Source organism: Arachis hypogaea, chromosome 2, assembly GCF_003086295.3.
Source record: "Arachis hypogaea cultivar Tifrunner chromosome 2, arahy.Tifrunner.gnm2.J5K5, whole genome shotgun sequence".
Lineage (NCBI taxonomy): Eukaryota > Viridiplantae > Streptophyta > Magnoliopsida > Fabales > Fabaceae > Arachis > Arachis hypogaea.
This window is the reverse complement of record NC_092037.1, coordinates 50,265,776-50,280,784: the sequence shown is the minus strand read 5'-3', so window position 1 is coordinate 50,280,784 and position 15,009 is coordinate 50,265,776. Positions and strand designations below refer to the sequence as shown.

The window sequence follows — 15,009 nt, the reverse complement described above, 5'->3', positions numbered from 1 at the left end:
AATTTTCGAAAATAATTTTGAAAAAAAGGTTAGTGTTTTTGAAAATTAAAGATAAGATAAGATTAAAATTAAAATTTAAAACAAAAGAATTTTTGAAAAAGAGATGAGATATTTTCGAAAATTAGAGAGGGAAAAGTAGTTAGGTGGTTTTGAAAAAGATAAGAAACAAACAAAAAGTTAGTTAGTTGATTGAAAAAGATATTAAAATCAAATTTGAAAAAGATAAGAAGATAAGAAGTTAGATAAGATATTTTGAAATCAAATTTTGAAAAAGATAAAATTTTTGAAAAAGATAAGATAAAAGATAAAAAGATATATTTGAAAAAGATTTAATTTTTAAAATGACTTAACTAACAAGAAATTACAAGATAAGATTCTAGAACTTAAAGATTGAACCTTTCTTAACAAGAAAGTAACAAACTTCAAATTTTTGAACCAATCACATTAATTGTTAGCTAATTTTCGAAAATATGATATGAAGATAAGAAAAAGATTTTGAAAATATTTTGAAAAAGATTTTTGAAATTTTCGAGAAATAGAAAAAATGAAAAAGATATAATTTTTTGAAAAATATTTTGAAAAGATAAGATTTTTAAAATTGAAATTTGACTTGACTTGTAAGAAACAACTAATTTTTAAAAATTTTTGACCAAGTCAACCCAAAATTTCAAAAATTTGGAGGGAAATAAGGAAAAGATATTTTTTTGATTTTTTTGAATTTTTAATGATGAGAGAGAAAAATAACAAAAATACTCAATGCATGAAATTTTTAGATCAAAATAATGAATGCATGCAAGAATGCTATGAATGTTAAGATGAACACCAAGAACACTATGAAGATCATGATGAACATCAAGGACATATTTTTTTGAAAAAAAATTTTTTTTTTGATGCAAAGAAAACATGCAAGACACCAAACTTAGAAATTTTTAATGCTTGGAAAATATGAATGCAAAAATGCACATGAAAAACAACAAAAGACACAAAACAAGAAAACATCAAGATCAAACAAGAAGACTTGTCAAGAACAACTTGAAGATCATGAAGAACACTATGAATGCATGAGATTTTCGAAAAAATGCAAGAAAAATTTTAAAAGCATGCAATTGACATCAAACTTAAACAAGAAACACAAAATATTTTTTATTTTTATGATTTTATTAATTTTTTTGTATTTTTATTTTAATTTTTTCGAAAAACATGGGTAGAAAAACGAAAAAGAAAAGAAAAATTTTGAAAAAGATTTTTGAAAAGAAAATTACCTAATCTGAGCAACAAGATGAACCGTCAGTTGTCCATACTCGAACAATCCCCGACAACGGCGCCAAAAACTTAGTGGACAAAATTGTGATCACATCAATGTAGTATTCTTTGTTGTTGTATGGAATCATTATTATGGCACTTATGTGTGGACACAACTCCGTTCAACTAACCAGCAAGTGTACTGGGCATCCAAGTAATACCTTACGTGAGTAAGGGTCGATCCCACAGAGATTGTTGGTATGAAGCAAGCTATGGTCACCTTGTAAATCTTAGTTAGGCAGATTAAATTGGTTTATGGTGAGTTCGAAAACTAATAATAAAAAGAAAATAAAAAGGGATAGAAATACTTATGTAAATCAATAGTGGGAATTTCAGATAAGTGTGTGGAGATGCTGTGCTCCTCTTGAACCTCTACTTTCTTATTACATTCATCCAATCCTTCCTACTCTTTTCCATGGCAAGCTGTATGTAGGGCATTACCGTTGTCAATGGCTACATCCCATCCTCTCAGTGAAAACGTTCCTATGCTCTGTCACAGCACGGCTAATCATCTGTCGGTTCTCAATCAGGTTGGAATAGAATCCCTTGATTCTTTTGCGCTTGTCATCATGCCCAGCCTTCAGGAGTTTGAAGCTCGTCACAGTCATTCAATCCCAGAATCCTACTCGAAATACCATGGACAAGGTTTAGACTTTCCGGATCCTCATGAATGCCGCCATCTATCTAGCTTATACCACGAAGATTCTGTTGGGGAATCTAAGAGATATGCGCCCGGCCTAAGGTAGAACGGAAGTGGTTGTCAATCACGCGCGTTCATAGGTGAGAATGATGATGAGTGTCACGGATCATCACATTCATCAAAGTTAAGTGTAACGTATATCTTGGAATAATGATAGAAGAGAATTGAATAGAAAGTAATAATAATTGTATTGAAACTTGAGGTACAGCAGAGCTCCACACCCTTAATCTATGGTGTGCAGAAACTCCACCGTTGAAAATACATAAGTGAAAGGTTCAGGCATGGCCGAATGGCCAGCCCCCTGAATGTGATCAATAGCCTCCTAAGATGAAGAACAAAACAAAACTGAGACCAAAGATGTCTAATACAATAGTAACTTATCCTATTTATACTAGACTAGCTACTAGGGTTTACATGAGTAAGTATTTGATGCATAAATTCACTTCCGGGGCCCACTTGGTGTATGTTTGGGCTGAGCTTGATCTATCCATGAGCTGAGGCTTTTCTTGGAGTTGAACTCCAAGTTATAACGTGTTTTGGGCGTTCAACTCCGGATCATGACGTTTTTCTGGCGTTTAACTCCAGACAGCAGCATGTACTTGGCGTTCAACGCCAAGTTACGTCGTCAATTTCCGAATAAAGTATGGACTATTATATATTGCTGGAAAGTTCTGGATGTCTACTTTCGAATGCCGTTGAGAGCGCGCCAATTGGAGTTCTGTAACTCCAGAAAATCCATTTCGAGTGCAGGGAGGTTAGATTCCAACAGCATCAGTAGTCCTTTTGTCAGCCTTTTTCAGAGTTTTGCTCAAGTCCCTCAATTTTAGCCAGAAATTACCTGAAATTACAGAAAAACACACAAACTCATAGTAAAGTCCAGAAATGTGAATTTAACATAAAAACTAATGAAAACATCCCTAAAAGTAGCTTGAACTTACTAAAAACTACCTAAAAACAATGCAAAAAAGCGTATAAATTATCCGCTCATCAGCTGGGTTCATCTTTGTTTTCTTCTACATAATTCTAAGGATTGGGAACTGGATTTAGATTTCTGTCTTCATTTTCATTTCGTCTGCTACTTTTCTATATGTTCTTAGGATTCGAATTGAGATTGAAGAGCTTCATTGATCCTAAGTTTGAGAATCATCTTTTACCTCTCTTCTCAATTGTTCCAAGAATTAAATCTGAGTTTTCATTTACTGTTTTCATCTTTCTTTCCGTCTGCAAATTGTTCTCTGTTGGATCAAGGAAGAAATTGAGATCTAGACTTGTTTTCTAGTCTCTTTGATCCCCTGAGATCTTCAACTTCATTTTGCAATTAAGCTGAGTTTCATTTCTGTTTTGCTTCTTCAAGCAATTTTACTTTTCTGTTTGAGATCTGCTGCAACTTACTTCATTTGATTTTCTCTTGTTTAATTTTGCATCCCAGCTCCCGAAATTCCTTTTACTCTTCCTGCACTTTTACATTTCTTGCACTTTAAGCTTCAGTCATTTACATTTCTTGCAATCTAAGTTTCTGTCAATTACATTACTTGCACTTTAAGCTTCAGCTCTTTAATTCTTCTGCACTTTAATTTACTGTCAATTTTCCCTCTCCTAATTACTTTCATGCAATTTAGCTTCTGTTTATCACAATTCACTCAAATCATCACTTGTTTGCTTAACTAAATCAACCACCTAACTAAAATTGCTCAATCCTTCAATCCCTGTGGAATCGACCTCACTTATGTGAGTAATTACTACTTGATGCGACCCGGTACACATGCCGGTGAGTTTTGTGTTGGATCGTTTTCCACACATCACCTGGCAGATGTCCTTTCCACGCGTACGTGTGGGCCACGTACACGCATCGCCATGAATTCTGTAAATCCTCATTTCTTCATGAATTCTTCATTTTGCATGCTTTTCTCTTCACTTCTTCCATCTAATCCTTATCCTATGAACCTGAAATCACTCAACAAACATATCAAGGCTTTGAGTGCTTTGAGTGGAACTAAAGTGAATTAAATTTAGCAAATTAAAGGGCCAAAAAGCATGTCTTTAACTCTTAAGCACAAATTAGGAGAATTTCACAAAACATGCTATTTCATTGAATAAATGTGAGATAAGTTGATAAAATTTCCTAAATTCAACACAAGATAAACCACAAAATTGGGGTTTATCATACTGCTATGTGCACGCACAGATTAGAATGCACTTCCCGTCTCGTGCATACGCATCCTCTTGTGTGTACGTGATGCGTGAGCATCTTTCCTATCTTTCCTAGTGAATTTGCATCTAATTTGTTGAGTTTAATAAAGAATTAATTATCTTTTAGCCAATATGGATGCTTCTTCGAATCTTTTACAATTCTGTTTATTTTAGGTAGCATTCGGCTGGATTTGGTGGAGTTTCTAGAGCACAAGAATCAAAGGAGATGGCAGCGAGGAGCGACGCGTACGCATGACTGACGCATGCGTGTGATTTAAGCTTTCCATGGCGACGCGTGCGCGTGATTGACACGTACGCGTGATTTGAAGATTTGCACAGCGACGCGTGCGCGTGACTGACGCGTCCACGTGACTCGCGAAAAAGACCATCGACGCGTACGCGTGACTGATGCATACGCTTGACATGCGCCACGTGCAGGAAACGTAGAAAAATGCTGGGGGCGATTTCTGGGCTATTTTGACCCAGTTTTCAGCCCAAAAAACACAGATTATAAGCTACAGAATGGATAAAACATGTGGTCTTCACCCATCAACTGAAGACTTGCTGATTATTCTGATTTAAATTCAAATCTTATTTTTAGGAAAAGATATTATTTTTAATTTTAGATAATTAGATTTTAAAATTAATTAGGATTAGTTATAAAAAGGGATTCCATTAGTTAACTTTTCATTCCATCAGATTGGAACTCAGTACATTTTACCTGAATCCTTATTTTCTCTCTGAACCATGAGAAACTAAACCTCCACTGTTAAGGTTAGGAGCTCTGTCCATTTGTATGGATTGATTTTATTGCTTTTTCTTTTTTAATTCATGTATGGATTTATAATTTAAGAATTGTTTTCACTCTTCATCTTATGAATTTGGGTGGAACGGAAGTATGACCCTCTTTCTATTTGAGTTCTTGTATAACTTGGAAAAGCTCTTTACTTGAACAACAGCTTGAAAACATATTCTCCTAAATTTTAATTATCTGGATTTAACAGAAAACATGACATATAATCCTTTTATTTTTGGGTAATTAGAGTTTTGGTGGCATATAAACTGGAATTTGATCATCACCCTCTAATTGAAATTAATTGACCAAGGAATTGGCTGTTGATGAATTTTAGAGGAGACTAGAAAGGTCTAAGGAATTAAGGTCTAGTCACATATAGTTTTCCATAAATTAAATCCTATATGATTGAAATAGTTAGTAAGAAAAGTTAATCCGGAAAAATAGAAAACTCTAAAGCCTTAACTTTTTCTCGAATATTTTATTTTCAACTTATTTACTTGCATGCTTGCCTTCTGATATTTCCAATTTAAACCTTTTGAATATCTCAAAACCCTTTTCTGCTTGCCTAACTAAGTAAATCATTTAACCATTGTTGCTTGATCCATCAATCCTCGTAGGATCGACCCTCACTCACCGGAGGTATTACTTGGTACGACCCGGTGCACTTGCTGGTTAGTCTGTGGTTGTAAAATCACCGCACTAGTACGCACGAGCCTTATTCCCCATTTTGTGCTGTGTACATTCACCATAGTGTGTGTGGACACGCATACCAGAAATTCTTGTTTTCTGCATAATCTCATAATTCAAATTTTTATACCAATCTTTATTTGTTCATATCTTTCTCTATAAAATTTTGATTTCTTCCATTCTTAAACCATTTTAAAGATCTTTTAACTAGCGTTGATTTAAGATAAATTTCGTACAAATCCAAATTTCGAGCACCAAGTTATGGCGAGCCAAAATTGGTTAAAATTTTGCTTTTACCAATTATTTCATCAATTTGTTAACTTTCACCAAAATTTAGTTCAATTTATTTTCAAATCATTCTAAAACCACTCATATGCATTTCAACACTCATTCCTCACCTTATATCCATTCCATACCAAATCAAGTAAATTCCAACATGCTCATTCGGTTTCCATTAGTTTTCTTTCAATAATCACATTAGAATTCAATCATACAACAAAAACATCATTATTCCAATCATCAATTCAATCATGGCAATCCATCATGTGGCTTACCATATAGGGGATATCTAACCCTATCTCGGCCTTTGGCCCAATTTCACACCAATTAATATATTAATAATCATACCACAACATTCATTTATAACCTTACATCCATATAATTATACATAGCTCACCAAACACACAATTTACACAATCAACTATATCACAATGCATCATCAGAATTTCCATTCAATGCTAACCTAAGTTTTTATATAGTCTTACACAATGCCTATCCAAAATCGAGACTCGTACCTTCATTGACGGTGGTCTTGACCTCAAAAACCCTTCTCTGGTAAAATTCAAGTGTCCACCGGTTCAAGCTCCACCAATTTCACACCCAAACGATTCTTGATCAATTCTACACTAAAATTCATTGGGCTAAATCCGCTTCACCCCAAAATCAATCCAAAGAAACTCTATTCCATCTAATCACAAGATTTTACATAATTCATACTAAGTTCATAACTCAAACTTGGGGATAACAAAGAGAAAATATTCTCTTAACTTATTGCTCGTAGTCTTTGATCAAAATCCCATTAGAACTCAAGATTGAGCCTCCTCTAAACATAAAAAATTCGAATCTTTCTCAACACACAAACCAAAATGTGAAATTGAAAGAGAAAAGGGGAATTGGGCTAGAATTTTGAGTTCCTTACCACAATAGTTACATAGAATTGAAGAGCACGACAAGTACGATGCATGGCTGCAAAAGGGTCATCAATCGAAGCTACAGATTAAATGTTATAAGCAATAGTAGGTGATGAAAAATATTATTTTAGGGTATAGTTCACTCTTTTCTTCTCTTCTTCATGGAACTCAATGGAGAAAGAGGGGTTGAGTACTGAATTTGCTAAATAATGGGAGTTATGTATGTGGGCTTGGGCCCAACATGGCTTGGTTCAATCGTTTTAGCCCGTTGGCTCAATTTTGGACCAAAACCTTTAAGATTAATGCTTTAATTCGTATTCTAAATATTTTTATTTTTTTAATTATAAAATTTTAAATTTTTAACTCTTTTTGCTCATAATTAATTTATTAGTTAATTATTCACTATTTAACAGAATTTTACACTATTGATGAATCTAATTTTAAAATATATTTATGAGTGATTGTTATTATTCTTAGTATTATTGCTGCTAATGGTGGTAAGGGTGAAATTTTCAGATGAGATTGGGGTGGGCCTGTAAAGTGTGTTGGTCGTAGATGGGACTGTGAAGTGTAAGAGATGGTGGGGACAATGGTGATGATAGGTAACGATGGTAGTGGATGATGGTGAAGGAATGGCAATGGCAGTAGGTGGTAGTGATGGTAACGGTGGAAAGAAAAAAAGTGAAAAGTGAAGATGATGATGATGATAATGATAAACATTAGAGATAGAACTAGAAAAAATTAATTAATCATTGACTATCAAGAAATTAACAAGAAGAAAATATTGAAATTTATCAAAATCTTAAGAACAAAATTGAAACAAACTAGACGTTAAGAGTATTTTTTAAAAAAATTTTAAAACGTTAGGAACATAAAATATACTTTATCCTTTTTCTTTAATTTGGACCTTTAGATTTATTAACCAAAATTTGAATGCTTCTATCTATCTATCTATCTATTTATAATATATAAAAGCTGATACCAACTCTTTCCACAATGAGTTTAATCCATCTTTTCTTTACTAATGATGTCACATCAGCAATTCTAATGACTTGGCAAAAGATGAAAATCAATCAATCACTATTTAGTAAAATGCTTTAAAAAAATTAAAACAAAAAACTCTTATCTATTATTATTCAATTGAAATATCAAGTACTAATTAAATGCAATAAACATACATTAAAAGTGTCATAATAATAATAATAATTATAAAAAATTTCAGTTACAGATATTCAAATTCTACAACTTATGCATATTAAGATTATTATTACTCTTCATTTCTTAATCTCTCATACTAATTGTCAAAAATTTCTTAAATTTAATATAACATTTTTATATGTTTTTCATTCTCATTCAATTTTATTTTTTTAATTATTTACAAACAAAAAAGCTGCAAGAAAAGACAGTGTAGCCATTAATGCAAATCAAAAAATAAAAAAAATAAAAATACAGTTTTGTGTAACTATAATATAAATAACTTATATCTTTTTAAAAATAAATAAATTCAAAATTTCTTTATAATATGTTCTCTAAAATATTTTTAATCCGCGCATTGCGCGGGTCTCACTCTAGTTAGATTTATTAGAACATCAAATACTCCAAATTTCCATGAAATATTTTACGCGCGTTCACCAAATTGATGTGCCTTTTACATTTATAAAAAAGGAATATTAGAGGGTTATCAGAATTCATTAATTTTGTCCATCAAGATTTAAAATATAGGCTAAAGTATATTATTAGATTACTAAACTAAATAGATTGATAGTTAAAAATAATGGCCAAACAATAAATTGTGATGTCTTTCTATTTCTCTTTATAAAATGTGATATCTCTATTGGGGTGAGTCCTCTATATTGTTTACAATAGTTGAAAAATTAAACGTGTCTGTTCGATAATATATACAAGGTATACAAGGTATTTTTAACAAAATCTATAAGTTCTACAAAATATCATTCCCATATACCATCATTGATGAATTGTAAGCTTTCTAGTGCATCAACGATCCTATTTTGCTTGTGACTTTTGTTCTTGTACCCTTGCGATCCTCTTCTTTTCTATATTGTTCATTTTTTCGTCAAAAGTAGTCAATTTGTAATCTGGAGGAATTGCAAATAGGTCTTGGCTATCATCTATCATACTACTTGGTTCAACAAAAGAAGATGACCGTGAGGGGGCTTTAATCCACTGAAACCACGACGATGATGAGGATTGCGTCAATGAAGGGTTATTATCTTCACCGGCACTAGTAGGACTTGATGGTGCTGATTCAAACTCATCTTTATTTTGTAATTCTTCAAACTTTGTAAATGTAACCAGTACTCTAACTGTGGAAATCACAGGGATGGAGACCTGCATTTGCCATGATAATCATTTTTATTATAACACAAAAGGAGAAAAGGCCTAATGTAACCATGAGAATAACACAAAATTTAATGCATGACAAAGACAAAAAATTCTGTTTTCCCAAATTATAAATCTTATGCATTTACAAAGTTTACTTCCCACAATATTTGTATAATTACTGCTATAGTGCTACGTTTGGTTTTCCATAAAAATAGGGGGGAACTATATGGATGAGTTTTATGTGTAAAATTTACATATCAAGTTTTTTTAGTAAAGTGTACAAGATCAACAAGAATTTTATTATTAGATGACAAAATAATAGTTTGTTTAAAGTTTGCATGATTGATAAGCTTAATATGAGACACGAATTTCTCCCCAGCGTGTAAGAAATCATGGAATACAAAGTGGAAAGCAATAGGTAAATAGAAATCGCACATGAAAGATTTTAAAGCTCTAATGTTGTTCCAATAAGTTTTAGATATTTTGTAAATATTCAAAGAAGATGCACACACACACCTTAACCGGAAAAGTATCTTTAGGAAGTTTTGTTGTGAGGACTTCCCGCACACGACGAACTGCTTTAACTTTTTCGGACAAAATGTCAAGCAACGGGAACAATTCTTCAATTTTCAGTGGATAATTTTGTGAAAGCCACAGAGAAGGGTTCATTCCTTTCTTAAATACTTCATCACTCCCATTACCATTACCAACACTACTTCCACCAGAACTAGCATTTGTTTTATTCCCCTTTTCTTTATGCCCTCCACTACGCCCTTTCTTTTCTTTTTTTCCATGACCTTTATGACCGTTATTCTCTTCTGTTGAATTCAGTGCAACTTCCAATTGCTTTCTCTCTTCAGGTGTCAAAACCTCATCCAGCTCCTTGTTGCTCTGTTCCTTATTACATTGTCTAGAAGCTAGCTCGATGTCGGGTGGAGCTCCTGGAATGCTTTTGGATTTCACACTTAGAATGACATTCTGCATGTCATAGACCTTCGCCTTCCATGACCCGACCGATTCCTTCCTCTCCTTTCGCCTCCACGTCAGCTGCGGAACAAGAACAGCCTGGCTCACATCAATTGCAACACTCACGACTTTGTTGTCTCTGTACTTTCTAGCCAGAACTTGTCGAATCTCTCTATCACTTGGTTTCGAAGGCCCAGGAAGCTTAGAAGTAACAATCAATTCCTTCTTCTTGTGGGAAAGAACACACAGCGATCCGGGGACTCTCTTTCCATCTTCTGAACCATCGCCAAGAAAAAGAATGCTTTGATCAGACCGCTTGATTTTCAAGCCGTCGAAACCGGCCAATGTCATATCTGCCCTCATATTAGCACCCTTTTTCCAAATCTTGTAAGTATCCGAAGGCGCAATCTTTGAGATAAAAGGTATGACAGAACTCTCAAAATGGAACGTAATCTCCATATAGAAGTCCCTCATCCTTCTTAGAGTCCCTGCATAACGAGGCAACCTCCTATGCCATTTCTCATCCAAATCATTCCAAGAATTTTTTATCATAGACATTGCTATCTTGTCTCTTTTGTTGATTATGGCTTCTCTAAGAGCACTCCACCCTTGCTTGTTCTTCAAGTAAACGTTGGCGCCGGCAGCCATCAGCATCTCTGTGGCCACCAAGTCACCGAGCTTTGCAGCAACGTGGAGAGGGGTGTCCCCGTTCTCTACATTGCGCCCATTCACCACCGCGGCAATAATATCGGCCTTCTCTTCCTCTTTTCGTGAAGCCTCCTCGCTCCGAATCTCATACGGATTACTAAGTTTTGGAAGACCTGCAAGTATCTCCTTGAGTGTAGTATAATCCTTCGTTATGATGGCCTTGTGCACAACACTATTTCTATTATCTGCAACAGATATTGAGGCACCATTGCTTGCCATGCCTCAACACTATTCGGGGAGGTACGATATTTGAATCCCAAGATAATCAATCATCAAATGTAGAAACACCAAACTTGATAATTAACAACTTGATATTTAAAAGAAAAAAATTTATTAATGTAAATAAAAAAATCATTAATCAGAACTACAATCGATAAAACCAAGCATTTAATGAGGTATAACTTTTCTGGAGAGGAAACTTGAGAAAAGAAACATTCAAGAAAAAAGAATGTGAAGAGGGGAGAGTTCAAGGAGAAAATTGGGGGGAAACATTTACTTATAATGGAGATACTATAATGGGAACTAAAAGTGAGGCACACAAAGATACTTGATTTTGATTGCTAAAAGTTTAAAAATAGAGACGTTTATTATGGAGGCATCAATAGAAACGAGGTAGACGAGCAGGACTTCAATTCGATCTCATTTAAGGAAAAAAAAAAAAAAAGTGAACTTATTATTTTTATACCAAAGAGGATTTTTCTTTCCCGACGGGGCAAACAATAATAATGACCCTTATGAACCAGCATTTTATTTTATCTAAATAAAAAATAGGTTATATATATATAATATATTCTAATATAATTATATAAGGTAAATTGGGAGCATTTATCCATTTAATCTTCATTAGGTACTTCGTTGTTAGTGCAAACAAGACCATTTATCTATTCTAATGCATAAAAAAAATCAAATTAATGTTATAGTAAGTGAATGATATATAAATTTTTAAGTTTATAAGAATATAGACAAAATATATATTTAAATAATTACATTTATACTATCATAAAAAATAGTATTTATATAATTAATCTAACCTCAATCTCATAATTTCTAAGCACTAAATTAATTAACTATATAAAAAATATATTATAAAAAACGTTAATTCATATAAAAGGTCTAAATTTTTATATAGCATGCACATGTCTTATTTGTTGATCAAATTTTGTTCCATGTAAATCTATTATCTATTGTTTGTTATTGTTCCGGTTCAGTCCACTAAAAAGCCGGGTCCAATTACAACCCACCGATCTGAGCCAGGAGGTGACCTGCATGTCACCTCCCATTCCACAAAGAACTTGGACAACTAGCAGAAGCTTCTAAAAAGATGGGTTTGACCACAAAAGACTCATCTGGATACAAAGTATAAAAGGGGAGAGACCAACCCTTCTTCGGAAGTACGTCACTATTCTTACCCTAATTAGTCGTCTTTGTATGGACATTAACTTAAGCTTCGGGGTGTCTGATGAGCGGATAATTTATACGCTTTTTGGCATTGTTTTTAGGTAGTTTTTAGTAAGTTCAAGCTACTTTTAGGGATGTTTTCATTAGTTTTTATGTTAAATTCACATTTCTAGACTTTACTATGAGTTTTTGTGTTTTTCTGTGATTTCAGGTAATTTCTGGCTGAAATTGAGGGACTTGAGCAAAACTCTGAAAAAGGCTGACAAAAGGACTGCTGATACTGTTGGAATCTGACCTCCCTGCACTCAAAATGGATTTTCTGGAGCTACAGAACTCCAAATAGCGCGCTCTCAACGGCGTTGGAAAGTAGACATCCAGAGCTTTCCAGCAATATATAATAGTCCATACTTTATTCGGAAATTGACGACATAACTTGGCGTTGAACGCCAAGTACATGCTGCTGTCTGGAGTTAAACGCCAGAAACACGTCATGATCCGGAGTTGAACGCCCAAAACACGTTATAACTTGGCGTTCAACTCCAGAAAAAGTCTTAGCTTGTGGATAGATCAAGCTCAGCCCAAACATACACCAAGTGGGCCCCGGAAGTGGATTTATGCATCAATTACTTACTCATGTAAACCCTAGTAGCTAGTTTAGTATAAATAAGACTTTTTACTAGTGTATTAGTCATCTTTTGACCATTCGGTCTTTTGATCACCTTCATGGGGGCTGGCCATTCGGCCATGCCTGAACCTTTCACTTATGTATTTTCAACGGTGGAGTTTCTACACACCATAGATTAAGGGTGTGGAGCTCTGCTGTACCTCAAGTTTCAATACAATTATTATTACTTTCTATTCAATTCTCTTTTATTCTTATTCCAAGATATACGTTGCACAACACTTTGATGAATGTGATGATCCGTGACACTCATCATCATTCTCACCTATGAACGCACGTGATTGACAACCACTTCCGTTCTACTCTAGGCCGGGCGCACATCTCTTAGATTCCCCAACAGAATCTTCGTGGTATAAGCTAGATAGATGGCGGCATTCATGGGGATCCAGAAAGTCTAACCTTGTCTGTGGTATTCCGAGTAGGATCCCGGGAATCCGGAAAGTCTAACCTTGTCTGTGGTATTCCGAGTAGGATTCCGGTATTGAATGACTATGACGAGCTTCAAACTCCTGAAGGCTGGGCGTGATGACAAACACAAAAAAATAAATAGATTCTATTCCAACCTGATTGAGAACCGACAGATGATTAGCCGTGCTGTGACAGAGCATTTGGACCATTTTCACTAAGAGGATGGGATGTAGCCATCAACAAGGGTGATGCCTCCAGACGATTAGCCGTGCAGTGACAGCGCATAGGACCATTTTTCCGAGAGGATTAAAAGTAGCCATTGATGATGGTGATGCCCTACATACAGCTTACCATGTGATGAGCGGATAATCTATACGCTTTTTGGCATTGTTTTTAGGTAGTTTTTAGTAAGTTCAAGCTACTTTTAGGGATGTTTTCATTAGTTTTTATGTTAAATTCATATTTTTGGACTTTACTATGAGTTTGTGTGTTTTTCTGTGATTTCAGGTAATTTCTGGCTGAAATTGAGGGATTTGAGAAAAACTCTGAAAAAGGCTGACAAAAGGACTGCTGATGCGGTTGGAATCTGACCTCCCTGCACTCGAAATGGATTTTTTGGAGCTACAGAACTCCAAATGATGCGCTCCAAACGACGTTGAAAAGTAGACATCCAGAGCTTTCCAGCAATAGATAATAGTCCATACTTTATTCGGGAATTGACGACGTAACCTGGCATTGAACGCCAAGTACATGCTGTTGTCTGGAGTTAAACGCCAGAAAAACGTCATGATCCGGAGTTGAATGCCCAAAACATGTTATAACTTGGAGTTCAACTCCAAGAAAAGCCTCAGCTCGTGGATAGATCAAGCTCAGCCCAAACATACACCAAGTGGGCCCCGGAAGTGAATTTATGCATCAAATACTTACTCATGTAAACCCTAGTAGCTAGTCTAGTATAAATAGGATAAGTTACTATTGTATTAGACATCTTTGGTCTCAGTTTTGTTTTATTCTTCATCTTAGGAGGCTATTGATCACGTTTAGGGGGATGGCCATTCGGCCATGCCTGAACCTTTCACTTATCTATTTCCAACGGTGGAGTTTCTACATGATGACAAGTCATCATATACCCATTTTTCAAGCTAATTTCACTTGTTTTGTTAGTCTTTATGCACTTTCTTGCTTCCTAAGTAAGTGATTTGGAGTGAAAATGTATAACTTCTTTAAATCAAGCAACCACCATGAAATTAATGTTAACTCATGAGGTTTAAGCTAATTTTAATTGAATTTTAATTGATTTATAAGCCTTATGAATTTAGTGATACTTGGAGTGGTTGTTTTGGTTTATTTTAGGTGAAGAAAAGAATAAAAGAGAAAAGCGTGGCCTAAGAAAGCGTGACCCAAGGAGAAGGAAGCGTGGTCAAAGGAAGGAAAAGTGTGCCGCATGCAATGGGGGAGGCAAGCATTGCCCTCCACAAGGGCACACTGCCCTCTAGGAGGGCAACATAAGGGAACAAGGCAAAGAAGGCAACACTGCCCTGCCCACTACAAGGGCAGAGCACAAATCTATGCCTTGGAATCAAGAAGAAGAAAATGTTGCCCTGCCCTCCACAAGGGCAGTATCGGGCTCACCAAGGAA

At 34.8% G+C, this 15,009-nt stretch overlaps 1 protein-coding gene across 1 annotated transcript; it reads right to left on the bottom strand.

The window, feature by feature from the left end:
- Positions 1-8,869: 8,869 nt before the first annotated feature.
- Positions 8,870-11,323, bottom strand: LOC112724961 (uncharacterized). The gene is made up of 2 exons (XM_025775434.3): positions 9,725-11,323; positions 8,870-9,214 (listed from the first exon to the last, which is right to left on the bottom strand). The coding sequence occupies exons 1-2, from the start codon at positions 11,099-11,101 to the stop codon at positions 8,870-8,872; spliced, it is 1,722 nt and encodes a 573-aa protein (XP_025631219.1). The 5' UTR covers positions 11,102-11,323.
- Positions 11,324-15,009: the final 3,686 nt, after the last annotated feature.